At 53.6% G+C, this 14,801-nt stretch overlaps 1 protein-coding gene across 3 annotated transcripts in view; it reads right to left on the bottom strand.

The window, feature by feature from the left end:
* LOC105527785 (casein kinase I isoform epsilon) overlaps positions 1 to 14,801 on the bottom strand; it is a 60,427-nt gene that overhangs the window by 12,788 nt on the left and 32,838 nt on the right. For 2 of the 3 annotated variants that reach the window (XM_011964231.1, XM_011964230.1), the window contains exons 2-4: positions 12,003 to 12,090; positions 869 to 979; positions 599 to 747 (exon numbers count right to left, since the gene is read on the bottom strand). In XM_011964231.1, coding sequence (XP_011819621.1) covers positions 599 to 747; positions 869 to 979; positions 12,003 to 12,078 — 336 coding nt within the window. In that variant the 5' untranslated portion in view covers positions 12,079 to 12,090. Of the gene's footprint in view, positions 1 to 598; positions 748 to 868; positions 980 to 12,002; positions 12,091 to 14,577 lie in introns of all 3 variants that reach the window. The other variant, XM_011964232.1, reaches the window with a different exon arrangement.

Raw genomic sequence — 14,801 nt, 5'->3', positions numbered from 1 at the left:
CCCGTCTCGGCCTCCCAAAGTGCTGGGATTACAGGCTTGAGCCACCGCGCCCAGCTATTTCTTATAATTAAACAATATTTTTGAAATAAATAAATAAAACTACCCCAGGCAGAGTCCCAGGCCCTACCCCAGGAACCTGACTTGGCAGGTCTGGAGTTGGGCCTGAAATCCACATTTTAAATAAACACCTTGGCTGGGCGCGGTGGCTCACGCCTGTAATCCCAGCACCTGGGGAGGCCAAGATGGGTGGATCACTTGGTCAAACTCTGTCTCTACTAAAAATATAAAAATTAGCCCAGCGTGGTGGCAAAGGCCTATAATCCCAGCTACTCATGAGGCTGAAGCATGAGCATTGCTTGAACCTAGGAAGCGGATGTTGCAATGAGCTGAGATGGCACCACTGCGCTTCAGCCTGGGCGACACAGTGAGACTTTGCCTCAAAAAATAAATAAAATTAATAAACACCTAGAATTCTATAGCCAGTGGCCAAGGTCTCCTGGCGCAGGCCCATCCTCTGGCATCCTCTGGGGGCAGGAGGTAGGGCTGGTATCCTGGGCCCACAGGCATCCGGCTGGGGATGGAGGGGATGGGGACTCACCATCTGGTCGGCCAGGAGCAGCACCGTCTTGAGGCTGAACTTGCGGGAACAGAAGTTGAACAGGTCCTCGAGGCTGGGCCCCAGCAGCTCCATGACCATCACGTTGTAGTCGCCCTCAGCTCCGCACCACTTGATGGAAGGGATCCCCACTGGGGGTCAAGCGGAGGGCCTCTGTCAGGGGTCAGAGGCAGCCAGCCACGCCCAGCCCGCCCTGCACTCATGGCCACCAACCCCCACCCCGGCGCCCGCTGCCGCCCACCCTGTGCTCACCGCCGCCCTGCATCATCTTGTAGAACTTGCTCTCAATGTGCAGCTGGGGGTGCTTCGTCTTCACACACTCCAACTTGATGGCGACTTCCTCACCAGAGGCGATGTTGGCACCTGCCCGGGGTGGGGAGGCAAGGGACCAGGGTCACCCTCAAAGGCCAGGCAGTCCCAGGCACCCCACTAAGCATTTCTGAGATCTGGCGTGCGCTGGGCCCGGGGCCATCTGTCCTGGAGGAGCTCTTGGGGGAGGCTGGGAAGCGGGCAAAGGAGCCCAGGCAAAGGTTTCCTGAGGGGAAAGAAGGTCAGCGCTGTGAAGGACAGATGTGACACACAAGAGCTACCCAGGGCCACAGGTTGGGGCAACAAGAAGGCCCAATGTGAGTGGGGCAAGGGGCAGGGATGCAAAAGGCTCACAGACCACCTAAGGGAGGGGACTGAGTCCTGGAGCTAATTTGGGCAGCGGGGTCTGTAGGTTTGAGGTGGTGGCACGTGCAGAGAAGGGGCCCAATGGGGCTGGGCTGCCGAACACACCAGAACAAACCAGGACCACCCTGGCCTGCAGAATGAAGACGGGACAGCCACAGCAACCCCCCCGGTCAACGCTGGTGCCTTCAGAGGCAGCCCCGCACATTCTAATCCAGTGCCTCATTCGATTCTCACTCCCTAGTTGTAGAGATGAGAAAACTGAGACCCAGCTCAAGGTCACATGACCTGTAAACGGCGGCCTTGAGCGTCAACCCCGGCTCTGCTGGGCTCCAGCCTAGGTCAGAGGTCCTGCCTGCACCTCCGCCTCTCCCCCAATGCACTCCTGGCTTCTTAAGGGGCTCTAAGAAAATACCCTCATACACACTAAGGTCCCGCTCTCTGCCTGGGCCCACAGCCCAACTCAAGAAGTCACAAGAAAGACCAAACCCAAAGTGCACCTTGCCTCAGTTTCCCTAGCTGTATGGGGTGGATGAGATGAAGGGCTGGGGCTAGGCTGGGTGACAGGGTGTCTCCTTCTTGGGGCCAGCAGCAAGCGCAGTAGCAGGAGTAGGACACTGTTGCACACAAACAGGCCAGAACAACCCCCAGGGACACAGCCCCAGGAGGAGTTCAAGACAGAAGAAAAGCAGGACCTCACATCAGAGGAAAAGACAAGACTATTCACTAATAATGCCCCTGGAACAACCGGTCGGCGATCTGAGAAAAGACACCATGGCTCACACCACAACCAGGAGAAATCTCAAGTAGAGGAAATGTTTGCATGTAAGAAATAAAGGCGGGGGTGTGAGTTGGCACAGCCCCTGTGCACCTCTTGAGTGAAGCTGAACATAAACAAACGCTCGCCCAAGCAACCCCAGTCCTGAGTGTACGTCCTTCAGAAACATGTGTGCACCGGGGGGGCAGGACAAGGATGGATACAGGAACAAACAGACCAAGTGCCTGGCAGCAGCAGAATGGGAACAGTGGTGCGGGCACCCGGGAATCCCAGGCGGCAGTGAAGAGGAAAGGATGCCTGCTTCACACAAGGACCCCAGTCCCAGGGGTGCACTCCTCACAGCAGCCAGAGGGTGAAAACAACGAACATCTGTCATAGATGAAAGGATGAACAGAATGCGGTGACTCCATGTGGTGGAATGTTATTCAGCAATAAAGAAGAATAAAGCACCGATACACACTATGACACAAGCGCACCTACCTTGAAAACATTCTACCCGAGGCCAGGCATGGTGGCTCATGCCTGTAATCCCGGCACTTTGGGACGCCGAGGCGGACGGATCACAAGTTCAGGAGATTGAGACCATCCTGGTTAACACAGTGAAACCCCATCTCTACTAAAAACACAAAAAATCAGCTGGGCGTGGTGGTGGGCGCCTGTAGCCCCGGCTACTTGGGAAGCTGAGGCAGGAGAATGGTATGAACTGGGGAGGCAGAGCTTGCAGTGAGCCGGGATGGTGCCACTGCACTCCAGCCTGGGGCGACAGAGTGAGACTCCGTCTCAACAAAAAAAAAGAAAAAAAAAAGAAAGAAGAGTGTGAGCACAGCTCTACTCGTTTCCGTATCAAAGCAGGCAACAAGACAATACAGACTTAAACATGAAAAAAAGGAAAAGATGAAATGTCAGAGGGAGGGATACCTTATGCCATGCAGGTATTCTATATGTATTCTTTGTATCCACTCAGCGTTTAATAGGAAATAACAATGAAATGTTAGAAGAAGGAAGAATTGCGTTATGGCCTCGGGGTTAGGCAAGGCTCTTATTTTCATCCCTGATTCAAAGTCCTGAAGCCATTAAAAAAAAAAGAAAGAAAAAGAAAAAGAAAAAGAAAAAAAAAGCTCCTTCCTCTCCAAAAAAAGAAAAAAGAATCCCTTCTGCATGGCAAAAACACCAGAAATAAAGTGGTAAGAAACATACTCACTTGCAATTCTTATCACAGGCGAAGAGCTAATATGTAATGAGCTCCTACAAATCAGTCGGAAAGAGACTCAACAGAAAATAGGCCAAAGAATTTGAACACACACTTCACAGAGAAAGAAATCATTAATAGAAAAGCCTTACTCATAGGGAAAGATGCCCAACCTCCTTGTAAGAGAAATGCAAATTAATATGATCGTGAAAGACCACGTTTCACCTAGGATTGTCAAAGGTCTCATGAGATAACACACTCGTCTGTCGGCAAGACTGTGGGGTGGCTGAGCACTCCTCTCAGGTGTTCCAGGAGTGAACTGCTGAGTTGCCACTGGAGGGGGATTTGACACCACCCAGCCCTGACCAGCAACCCCGCTTCTGGGAGTTTACCCGACATCCTAGCATGGTGCAAAACAAGGCGGGGACAAGGCTGTCGGCTGCAGGCTGTTTGCAACAGCAGAAGCTTGGAAACAACCCAAATGTCCCTCATGGGGGGAAGGGGGGGTGGGCGGGTGCTGATTAAATAAAGAATAACCCATCCACAAAACAGAATACAATGGAAAAAGAATGAGGAAGCTCTCTCTGCACAGACGTAGAAAGATCTCCAAGATACAGGAAGTGAAAAAGCAAAGCACAGAACAGTGTATATTCCACGCTCTCATTTCAGTTGTCTTTAAAAAGGTGGGGAACTAAGTATCTGTGTTTGGCTCTAGCTACATAAAGAAACACTGAACAGAAACATGACTGTACAGGGCTAAGTGGGTCAGGGAGGAAGAAGGGGGGACGCTTCACTGGATACTGTGTTATAAGTTGCAATTTCTTTCAACACCTTTATTGAGATGTAATTCAGATAACTCTTCAATTGACTCACTCAAAGTGTGCGACTCACTGTTTTTAGTATATTCACAAGCTTGCGCAGCCATTACCACAATCAATTTTAGAACACAGTCAGCCCTTCGTATCAGCATCTGCCGTGGGTTCCCCATCTGCCGATTCAACCATAGATCAAAAATACGTGGGGGAAAAAATAACAATACAACAATAAGAAATAGGTTGGCCCGGGCGCGGTGGCTCACGCCTGTAATCCCAGCACTTTGGGAGGCTGAGGCGGGTGGATCACGAGGTCAGGAGATCTAGACCATTCTGACTAACATGGTGAAACCCCGTCTCTACTAAAAGTACAAAAAATTAGCCGGGCGTGGTGGCAGGCGCCTGTAGTCCCAGCCACTTAAGAGGTTGAGGCAGGAGAATGGCAAGAATTCAGGAGGCGGAGCTTGCAGTGAGCTGAGATTGCACCACTGCACTCCAGCCCGGGCAACAGTGCAAGGCTCGTCTCAAAAACAAAAAAAGAAATAGGTTGGGTGCAGTGATCCACATCTGTAGTCCTAGCACTTTGAGAGGCTGAGGAGGATGACTTGAGTCCAGCAGTTCAAGACCAGCCTAAGCAACACAGTGAGACCCTATCTCTACAAAAAACACAAAAGTTAGCCAGGCATGGTAGCACATGCCTGTGGTCCCAGCTACCTGGGAGGCCGAGGCGGGAGGACTGCTTGAGCCTAGGAGTCAAGGCTGCAGTGAGCTATGATCACGCCACCACATTCCAGCCTGGGTGACAGAGCAAGACCATGTCTCAAAAGTAAATAGGTAAATAATATAAAAATTAAAAATACAGTACAATAACTATTTACATAGCATTTACATTGTATCAGGTATTATAAATAATCTAGAGATGATTTAAAGTATATGGAAAAGGCCGGGCGCAGTGGCTCACGCCTGTAATCCCACCACTATGGGAGACCAGGCAGGCGGATCACGAGGTAAGGAGCTCCAGACCAGCCTGACCAACATGATGAAACCCCATCTCTACTAAAAATACAAAAATTAGCCAGGCGTGGTGGCAAGTGTCTGTAATTCCAGCTATTTAGGAGGCTGAGGCAGAAGAATCTCTTGAAACTGGGAGGAGGAGGTTGCAGTAAGCCGAGATCACACAACTGCACTCCAGCCTGGCGACAGAGCGAGACTCCGTCTCAAAAAAAAAAAAGTATATAGAGGATGCGGATAGGTTATACACAAATACTATAGTTTTTTATACTAGGAACTTGAGAATCAGAGGGTTTTGGTATCTGAGGGGGATCCTGGAACCTATTCCCCACAGGTACCGAGGGTGGGGGGCTGTATTTTCTTTTTGAGACAGGGTCTCAGTCTGTCACCCAGGCTGGACTGCAGTGGCACTAACATAGCTCACTGCAGCCTCAACCTCTGGGGTGCAAGTAAGCCTCCCACTTCAGCCTCCCGAGTAGCTGGGACTACAGGCGCCAGCCACCACACCCGGCTAATGTTTATACTTTTTGTAGAGACAGGGTTTGCCATCTTGCCTAGGCTGGTCTCCAACTCCTGGGCTCAAGTGATTCACCTGCCTCAGCCTCCCAGTGTGCAGGAATCACAGGCGTGAGCCATCGTGTCTGGCCCAGGAGGGCTGTATTTTCATCACCCTGAAAACACCTGTAGCCTTTAGTGGGGTCAGGCCCTATCTCCTCGCTCCATCCCCTGCCCCCCAACTAATCTACATTCTGTCTCTATGGATTTGTCTTTTCTGGACATTTCACAGAAATAGAATCAAACAGAATCATACATGTCACTTTTTGTGACTGGCTTCTTTCACTTAACACATTTCTGTGTTTTGATTTTTAGTTTTGTGTGTGTATTTGAATTTTTAATAAAAGAAAAAGAAAAAGAGAATGAATAACTCAATCTAGCCAGCAATAGGAAAGAAAGTACTTTGCAAACTGTAAAGAGCTTTTGACACATCAATGCTCGTCACTGGGATGAGCCACACAGGTTTCTAGGGGGCAGTGAGAATATGGCACGGGAGGGGCGCTGAGCTCCTTAGAGTCCCCTGGTGGTGCTCCATTTCCCCATGAGCAGAGAGGCAGGAGAGTGCAGCGGTTGAAGTGTGAGTTTCAGAGCTAACCTGCTAGAGCCCAAATCCTGACTCGGACATCCCCTGGCCAGGGGTCCTCAGACAAGGCACTTGACCCCTCAGAGCCCCAGGAACCTCATGTGTAAACCAATGACACTATCTGGCTCATTAGGATGTTCTGAGGGACAAACATGCTTAGGAGAGTGCCTGACACACAGTCAATGCTCCGCGATGTCCGGCTTGATGGGAAGTGCAGCCCCTAGGCTAGGGATGAGCCGGTGTCCAGCCAGTGGGAGGAGGGGAAGAGGGAGTAAGTCATGCTATGGAGGAAAGGAAAGCCTCCGGGAAGGCAGGCTGCAAGGGCTCCTGGCTCCCAAACAGGACTGTACTGGACAGACAAGAGAGGTCACAGCACAGGCAGAGGCCCAAGAGGAGTGGGTGCAGCGGGAACCCTGGAGTGGCAGAAAAACACACTGGAAGAGGTGGGCAGTGGAGAGATTTGGTCTTGAATGGCCGGCTAAGATCCTGGCCTTCAGCCCGAAGCACCAAGGGCCATGTTCAGGTGTGTAATCACAGGATCTCTCAGCCTTGGCACTCCTGATGCTGGAGCTGGAGAACTCCTGGCTGTGGGGCTGCCCTGGGCACTGCAGGGCACCTAACAGCACCCATGACTCCTACCCACTAGATGCCAGGGCACCCCCTTCCCCCTGAATTGTAACAACCAAAAGTTCTCCAGATCTTGGCGTATGTCTCCTGGGGGACAAAAATCACCCTGTTGAGGCTACCTGGTGGATAAGAAAGGGCTGGAGGAGGCTAGAGGGGTAGTGGAAGGCCTAGGAAGGCCACTATAGAGACCAGGCACGAGCTGACAGTGGCCCTGCCCAGGCAGGGTGCAGAGAATGAGTGACACTTTGGAGGCAGGGCCTGCAGTACTTGGTGATTCGGCAGATGTGTGCAGGGAGGAGAGGTGCTGGGGAGTTGCTGGGGGGGTGCTGGGGAGGTGCCAGGGAGGTAGTGGGTAGACAGGGCCCTCCTCCCATCGAGCCCTTATCCCACCCTTCGAGTACTACTGTTTGTATTGCTTTTTTCTTTTTTTTTTTTGAGACATAGCTTCACTTTGTCACCCAGGCTGGAGTGCAGTGGCATGATCTCAGCTCACTGCAACTTCTGCCTCCTGGGTTCAAGCAATTCTCATGCCTCAGCCTCCCGAGTAGCTGGGACTACAGGCAGACACCACCACGCCTGGCTAATTTTCGTATCATTAGTAGAGACGGGGTTTTGCATGTTGGCCAGGCTGGTCTCAAACTCCTGACCTCAAATGACCCGCCCGCCTTGGTCTCCCAAAGTGCTGAGACTACAGGCACGAGCCACTGCACCCGGCCTACTGTTTGCATTTGTTTGACATGCGGAAAAACAGACACCAAAGGTCAAATGATCATATGCCACACACGTCCCAGGGACAGGGATCCAAGCCGCTAGGCAAAGCCTCTGACTCCCGCAAGTGCTGGAAACCTGCCGGAGCTGCCTCCCCCTGCAGCAGGTCCTGCCGCCAATGAGTTCCTTAGTGGCCTCTAAATTCTATCAGGAAGCTGCCAGGCTTTTCTCTGAGCTCCCTTAATTCTTACAACCACTAAGCTGAGGTTCAGAGAGGTTAGGTAACTGGCCTGAGGTCTGACAGAACTGGTTGGGGCACAGCCAGAATTTCAGTCTTAGTCCCCAAAGTCCCTGTGTCTTTTTTCCACTCTAACTCCAGGTGAGGCTTCCTGGCAAAGGCTGTGTCTGGCAGCCAGCTGAGCATAGATGCAGGGCTGCCCCACATGCGAAGGCCTAGAAGCTGGAAGAACTGCCCGATTTCAGGAGCAGAAGATGTCCCACGAGTTAGACACAGTGGGGGGGACTGCCAGTTCCCAAAACAAACTTGGACACAGAAAAGGGCTTGGACTTGGCTGGCCCTAGAGGGGCTGGGAACTTGGCAAGTTCCAAGTGGCCACAGGCATGGCCAGCCTCACATGGGGGCCTACTTGACACCTACACAGACACATGGACACAGTTGGGGACCTGGGTAGACTGGAGGACAGGGGATGAAGCCCAAACGTCCCGGCGGCGGTGGCAGCAGCAGCAGCGGCGACAACCTCAGTTCCCACCCATCAGAGACCTGAAGTATTCCCCGCATTAACTCTCACCCCTGGAACCACCTGTCAGTGGAGAACACTGTTCTCCACCCCTTTCAGAGCTGAGGACCAGAGACTCTAAGAGGTCTAGAGAGTTCCCCAGGATGCAAGTCTAGAGAATGGGCCCAGATTTGGCCACCTCTGGACCCTGGATGGGCAACAGCAGGGCCGTAACAAAGCAGGTCCCACTCTCTTGGCTGACCCCTTATAATGCAAAGGGAGGAAGGGCAGAAGCCACATCTACAGTGTGCTGGCCCTCGGGTGATCCTGGAAAGCAGGGCTTGGAGGACGCATCCAGACCCACCTGCAGAGGCCATCTGGAGTCAGGCCCTGGCACGGCACTGGGGATAAGAATGTGGCCAGAGCGTTGAATAAATGGAGCCGGCGAGGCTAGCCAGGGACGCCCTACAATCACACTGTCCCCAAACCAACAAGACAGGGGCCCAGGAGGGTGCTGGCAGGATGGTGAGTCGGGGCAGGGTCCCCTGAGGCCCTTGCACCAGGGAAGACGGGAGAGTCAGGAGTCTGACTCACTTCCCCAGACTCAGACCCAGAGGACCCAGACCCTTCGAAAACAGTTCCAATGGTGGGGCAATGGTGGGGGCACAGCGTACAGCACCTACTGCTGGGTCCAGCACACGCAGGTACTTTACACACCACGACCTCATTACTTCTCATGACCCCATTTTGCAGATGGGGAAGCCGAGGATGGACAAGGTCATCACCTGCCCAAGTGCATACAGCTCATAAAAGGGAGCACCAGCACCCAGACCTAGGCTGAACTTACTCCAGAGCCACTACAAAGAGGAGTAAATCTGGACTTAGTTTTTTAAAATGAATGAGACGACTATGCAGATAAACAGGAAGTCCCGTCCCCAGGGAGGTCCCACCACACGAGATTCTGGATTTTCTGAGTGATCTTGGGCTGCCCCCAACCCACCCGCCATGGGCCTCAGTCTCCTGTCTGCAAGAAGACATGACGGGACCTGGGATGGGCACCGTCTAAGAACAAGGCTGTGCCAAGAGCTGTCTCCATGCCCTTTGACCTCCAGCCAGTGGCTCCAGGCTTCAGTGCTGAGCCCAACAGCTTCAGTAATATGAGGGTCCTTTACACCCACTCCAATTTCACAAACAGTAAGGAGCTGGGTACACTCATTTCTATGTGAAGACTGAGGCTCAGAATGATACAGTGACTTACTCCAGGTCACACAACAAATGAGGAACAGACTGGGGATCTGAACCTGGACTGACTCCCAAATCTCAGCCTTTTTCTTTCCTTCTTTTTCATGCTGGAGTGCAATGACACGATCTCAGATCACTGCAACCTCTGCCTCCCAGGTTCAAGCCATTCTTCTGCCTCAGCCTCCTGTAGTCCCAGAGCCAGCCCCTCTAAGATTTATCCTCATTCCTGTCCCTGCGCCCTCAGAAGCAGGCTAGGCACACCTGTGTCTTGGTTACCCTCCTTGGAAAATGAAAATCAGCTCTGTCCAGTGCAGAGACTGGGGCTACAGGCATGTGCCACCACACCAAGCTAATTTTTGTATCTTTAGTAGCGACAGGGTTTCACCATGTTGGCCAGGCTGGTCTCGAACTCCTGACCTCAAATGATCTGCCCGTCTTGGCCTCCCAAAGTGCTGGGATTACAGGTGTGAGCCACAGCTCCTGGCCCCTTTTTTTTTTTTGAGACATGGTCTCACTCTGATACCCAGGCTGGAGTGCAGTGGTGCAATCTCAGCTCACCGTAGCCTCAACCTCCACGGTTCAGGTGATTCTCCCACCTTAGCCTCCCGAGTAGCCGGGATTACACGCATGTGCCACCACACCCAGCTAATTTTTGTATTTTTCTTGTAGAGATGGGGTCTCACCATGTTGCCCAGGTTGGTCTCGAACACCTGGACTCAAGCAATCCGTCTGCCTTGGCTTCCCAAAATGCTGGTATTACAAGTGTGAGCCACCGCACCTGGCCATCCCAGCCTTTTTCTATTCTGCTGAGAGGCTGCTGTGCATGCCTGTGCATGTCACAGTCCCCATTTTTTCGTTGGTTTGCTTGACTAGCCTTCAGTGAATACCCACTGTGCTGACCACTAGCAGATGCTACCTAACCCCTGCCTCCCCGGGAGTAGCTTGGGGTCGCAGAGAAAACCTATGAACCAGCTGCGCCGCACACTCTCCCTCCCTCTGAGCTCCCGGGTGTCCACAGGGGAGGGTCATCCACTAAACACTCAGCAATGAACTGCACATCTGGCTGGCACTTTAGAGTTTACAAAATACTTTCCCATCTGTCATTTCATCTGTGCCTTGGAACCATTCTTGATCAGTCAGGCAGAATTATCACAAACTTTACAGATGGGGAGACTGAGGCACAGAGGAGCCGCATGACCTTCCCACAGCCACACAAAGCCATGTCTAGAACGCAGAACTAGACGTCTAACATCTCCCTCAGCATGTTCTGTCTTCCACGCTCTCACCCATGTGGAGGGCTGTGGGTATACAGGCTGCTTCTGCCAGTTTTCTAGACTGGTCTTGGGAGACCAACTTGACCATCTGTGCCTCAGTTTCCTGATGTGCCAAAGAATCTGGTACTATCTCTAGGGGCTGCAGAAAGTACCCTGCAAGGAAGTGCTCAGGGAACTCCCAGTCTCCAACCCTGTCTCCACTGAGGCTTCCTTAACACATTTCACACTCCAAGGGACCCTAACCATGGGGTAACAGAAACCCCGAAGTTCTGAACTGATGGACACGGCACACAGACTTAGTGATCTCTGCACTGGACAGAGCTGATTTTCATTTTCCAAGGAGGGTAACCAAGGCACAGAGATGTGTCTAACCTGCTTCTGAGGGCGCAGGGACAGGAATGAGGATAAATCCTAGAGGGGCTGGCTACCTCACTCCAGCAACTCCAAGCCTCCGCCCCTAATCCACAATCACCAACACTAAATACCTTCCAATATTTGGACCGATAATCACAAAGGAAGGGCCAGGACTCATGACCGTGCCCCCCAAAAGTGGCACTGAAAGGCACAAGCCTCATTTCTCCCAGGCCAAGGGGAGGACTGAGAGGTCAGTGACTTGTTTAAAATGCAACATCACAGCAAACTCATACTTTCAACAGGGAGCACATCTGGAGAGAAAAAGAGAGAGAAATCCCTAATGAAGAGACCCCCCCCACCCCGCCCCCGAGGTTACAGGGGAGCCTGCGTCATCCTAAAGCCTGCCAGGGCTGGGTTCCAGGAGACCAGGACATAGAGAGGGGGCCTGGCTAGGGGTCCAGCAGCAACCCAGGTCTCTTTTATCTACCCGTATCCTTCTCCCAGGAAGCAAGGCAAAGGATGTGAACCCCGCCTGGGTTTTCCCACACCCAGCTGGGGACCCAGCTGACCCGGGACACTGAGGCACAGAGGAACTGCATGACTCCCGCAGAAATTGGAGCTAAAAATACCCTCCAGTGCCCAGCCTGGCCTGTGAGAGGAGGAGCCCCCTGGCCTGCCTCCCGACTGACTACCTGCTGCTTCCTTCCTGACCTGGAATGGCCCTAGGGCAAATCATGCCCCTGGAGCCACATTCCAACTTCAGAGCCCCAAATCCTGGGGTCTTTCTTCCTCTTGGTACCACAGGCTGGCCCCAGGGGCTCCAGCTGGAGTCAGGAACACTTACCCAAGTAGATATCTCCGAAGGACCCGCTCCCAATCTTCCGTCCCAGGCGGTACTTGTTCCCCACGCGTAGCTCCATGGCTCACTCTTGCTGCAGAGGAAGCGGGAACACGAGTGTCAGTGAAGCGGGGAGCCAGGAAAGGGGTCCAGCCCAAGGCCAGGAAGAACCACCAGGAACTCGAAGACCCACATTCTCGAAGACCACATTCTGCAGGTGTCAGGTGGCCCACAGCCTGCACTCCACATACCTGGGGAACAGCTAAGGGAGGCTGAGGTCAGGTTTCAGTATGGCCAGAGAGGAAGCGGCCAAGCAAGCATGTCTTTGGGGGATACTCATTCAGGGACCCCTCAATAGAAGCTTCTCAAAGGATCACAACGGGCATCGGCCCTCTTACACCTCTGAAACGACAGGGCCTCTCCACTCCTATCCCCAGGCTCCCACAGCCTGGCCTGGTCTTCCCAAGTACTGCCCCTGCCCAGAGGCCAGACCTCACCGGTGCCCAGCGTGCCTTGCAGGAGAAGGTCATATCCCCTACTGGGGGGAAGACAGGAAAGAAACACCCCAGACCACCCACCTTCCAGTCGCCTCCCCATCTCTACGTCATGACACCAGGAACCTCACATGGAGGCCCGTAGCCTCTTGGATAAACTGTTTGGAGCTGGCGTCCTTCAAGACTAGGAGGGTCTCCTAAGAGGGCCCTCACAGAACAGAGGGCACTGAGCCAGGGTTTTAGCGGCCAGCCCCCGAGGGGTGGGAGGAGGAGTTCTGATGTGAGCAGCTTCTCTCCTTCCTCAGGGCCAGGGCCACCCTAGGAGGGACCCCTCTGCTCTGGCCTGGGGCAAAAGTCTGGACACCCTGTTCCTGGTCAGCAGAGTAGGAAACTGAAGGCCTGGAGGCAGTGCTGCCGTGGGCACGGGGACCGGGGACTGCAGTAAGCAGGGGGAAGGGTGATTACAAGAGAACCAGCATCAAGGACTAGCAAGGGGGAACTCCTTTCGCAGACAGGGTACTCAGGCCCACAGAGGCCACGCCACCTGCCCCACACCACCCTGTAGACAGTAGCAGCCTCACCTAGGACAGGGCTCCGGCCATCCCACCTGGTGGTCTCACTCACGAACCGGGCAAAACAGGAAGACTGCAGAGCAGCTGTGCTGGCACAGAAGATCAGCCCCTTGCCCGTGCCAAGTGCTGCCCCCAACAACCAGGCCAGCCTGGGAGGGAGATGGATTGCAGGGACAGTGGGCAGAGCCCAGGAGAGACAGGCCAACCCCAGCAACCTGGCTCCCCAGGAGCTCACCAGCCTTCCACCAATAACCATGAGGCAGGGACCTCCACCCAAGCTGGCCAAACTCTGGGCTCTCAATCAAGGGCCACTGCCCACATGCTTGGCCTGTCTCAGCTGAGGTGCCATGCTGCCAGGGGAACGCAGTCCACGTTTGCAGGAAACCCACATGCCACACACCCCACGTACACACACGTCCAGCTTCCCGAGTGTGTACACTCCAAGGGAAGAAAGAAAAGCAGGCACGCACAGTGAGCCCTGTTGCGGGGGGCGGCAGGGGGGAGGTGTGCACGCAACCCCCCCACACCCCGGTCCATTTTCCACCAACACCAATTCAGAGACCACACATGGCAGCCAGGAAACCCGCAGGTTAGGAAAGGAACATAAATATACCCGCATCCTATATTACATAAATACCCACGCCGGGTTATATAAATACCCATGCCCTCTGTCTGGGTGTCTTACATAAATATACTGCACATGACCCCCCAGTCTCTCCCCACTCACCGGCTGTCTGCAGAAAACGGGAGCGGGGAGGGGCAAGGCCTTCAGGACCCCGACTGCTCTGTGCCAGCCGCCCAGACCCCCAGTGCCCTCCCCAACACCCCAGGGGTTCAAGGTCTCTGGGGGAGCCTAGATTGTCCCAGCACCAATCCCCAAAAAGCCTCCCAGAGGAGAGCAGAAAGGCTTCATTCAGAAATGGAGAGGCTTTTCCGTTTTGCTGCTTCTCCCATGGGGGAGGGGGGAGATAAACAAAGTGGGGGGAAAAGTGGATATGAAGGTTCAAGAGTTTCAGCAGGTTAAAAAAATTAGACAAACTACCAACCAGCATGGCACACGGGCAGTGCTTCTTACTCCCCGACCACCATCGCCTACCCCTGAGCCAGGGCCCTTGTCCCCTGGATGATTAAAATAAAAATTGAAGGGACATCATAGAAAGGAAGGCAAAGGAGACCCAAACACAGGCATTGCTTGGAAGCAACTTGAGACACTGTGTCCCCTTCTCCTCTCCCCAAATCCTTCCCCAGGAAGGAGACTATGCCAAGAAGAAAATATGCAAGAAAACTAAGGGGAAAGTTGGGGAGGGGGTTCACCCCACTTCGAGTTTGGGTATTAAGAAGGGCTTGGGAATCCTCTCTCTAACGATACCCAGACACAGTTTTACGTTCCTTAGAGACTTGCAAGACACGAATCTCTCACACACAAAAATGGGAGAATCCGATCCGATAAATAACCCCCACCCCTTTCTTTCTCTCCACAAAGAAAAACAAATCGGTGGCCTGGTGACCACACACATCTGCACCTTAGGACCCCCAAACGCCCGCCATCCAACGAGCGGGAGTAGCCTTGCGGACCCCCAGGTCCGGGCGCCGGGGCCGGGAGAGCAGGGGGCGCCGCCGATTGTCCGATGAAACCTACGCGGGCCCGAATCAACAGTATCCGGCGCCCAGCACCCCAGGCCGCCTCCCTCAGCGTCCCCAAATCACAGCCGGGGGGCCGCCTGGCCGGCCGGGGCCTC

Source organism: Colobus angolensis, unplaced genomic scaffold, assembly GCF_000951035.1.
Source record: "Colobus angolensis palliatus isolate OR3802 unplaced genomic scaffold, Cang.pa_1.0 Scaffold65, whole genome shotgun sequence".
Classification (NCBI taxonomy): Eukaryota; Metazoa; Chordata; class Mammalia; order Primates; family Cercopithecidae; genus Colobus; species Colobus angolensis.
The sequence above is the reverse complement of the archived record's forward strand: the minus strand, read 5'-3'. Positions and strand labels throughout refer to the sequence as shown.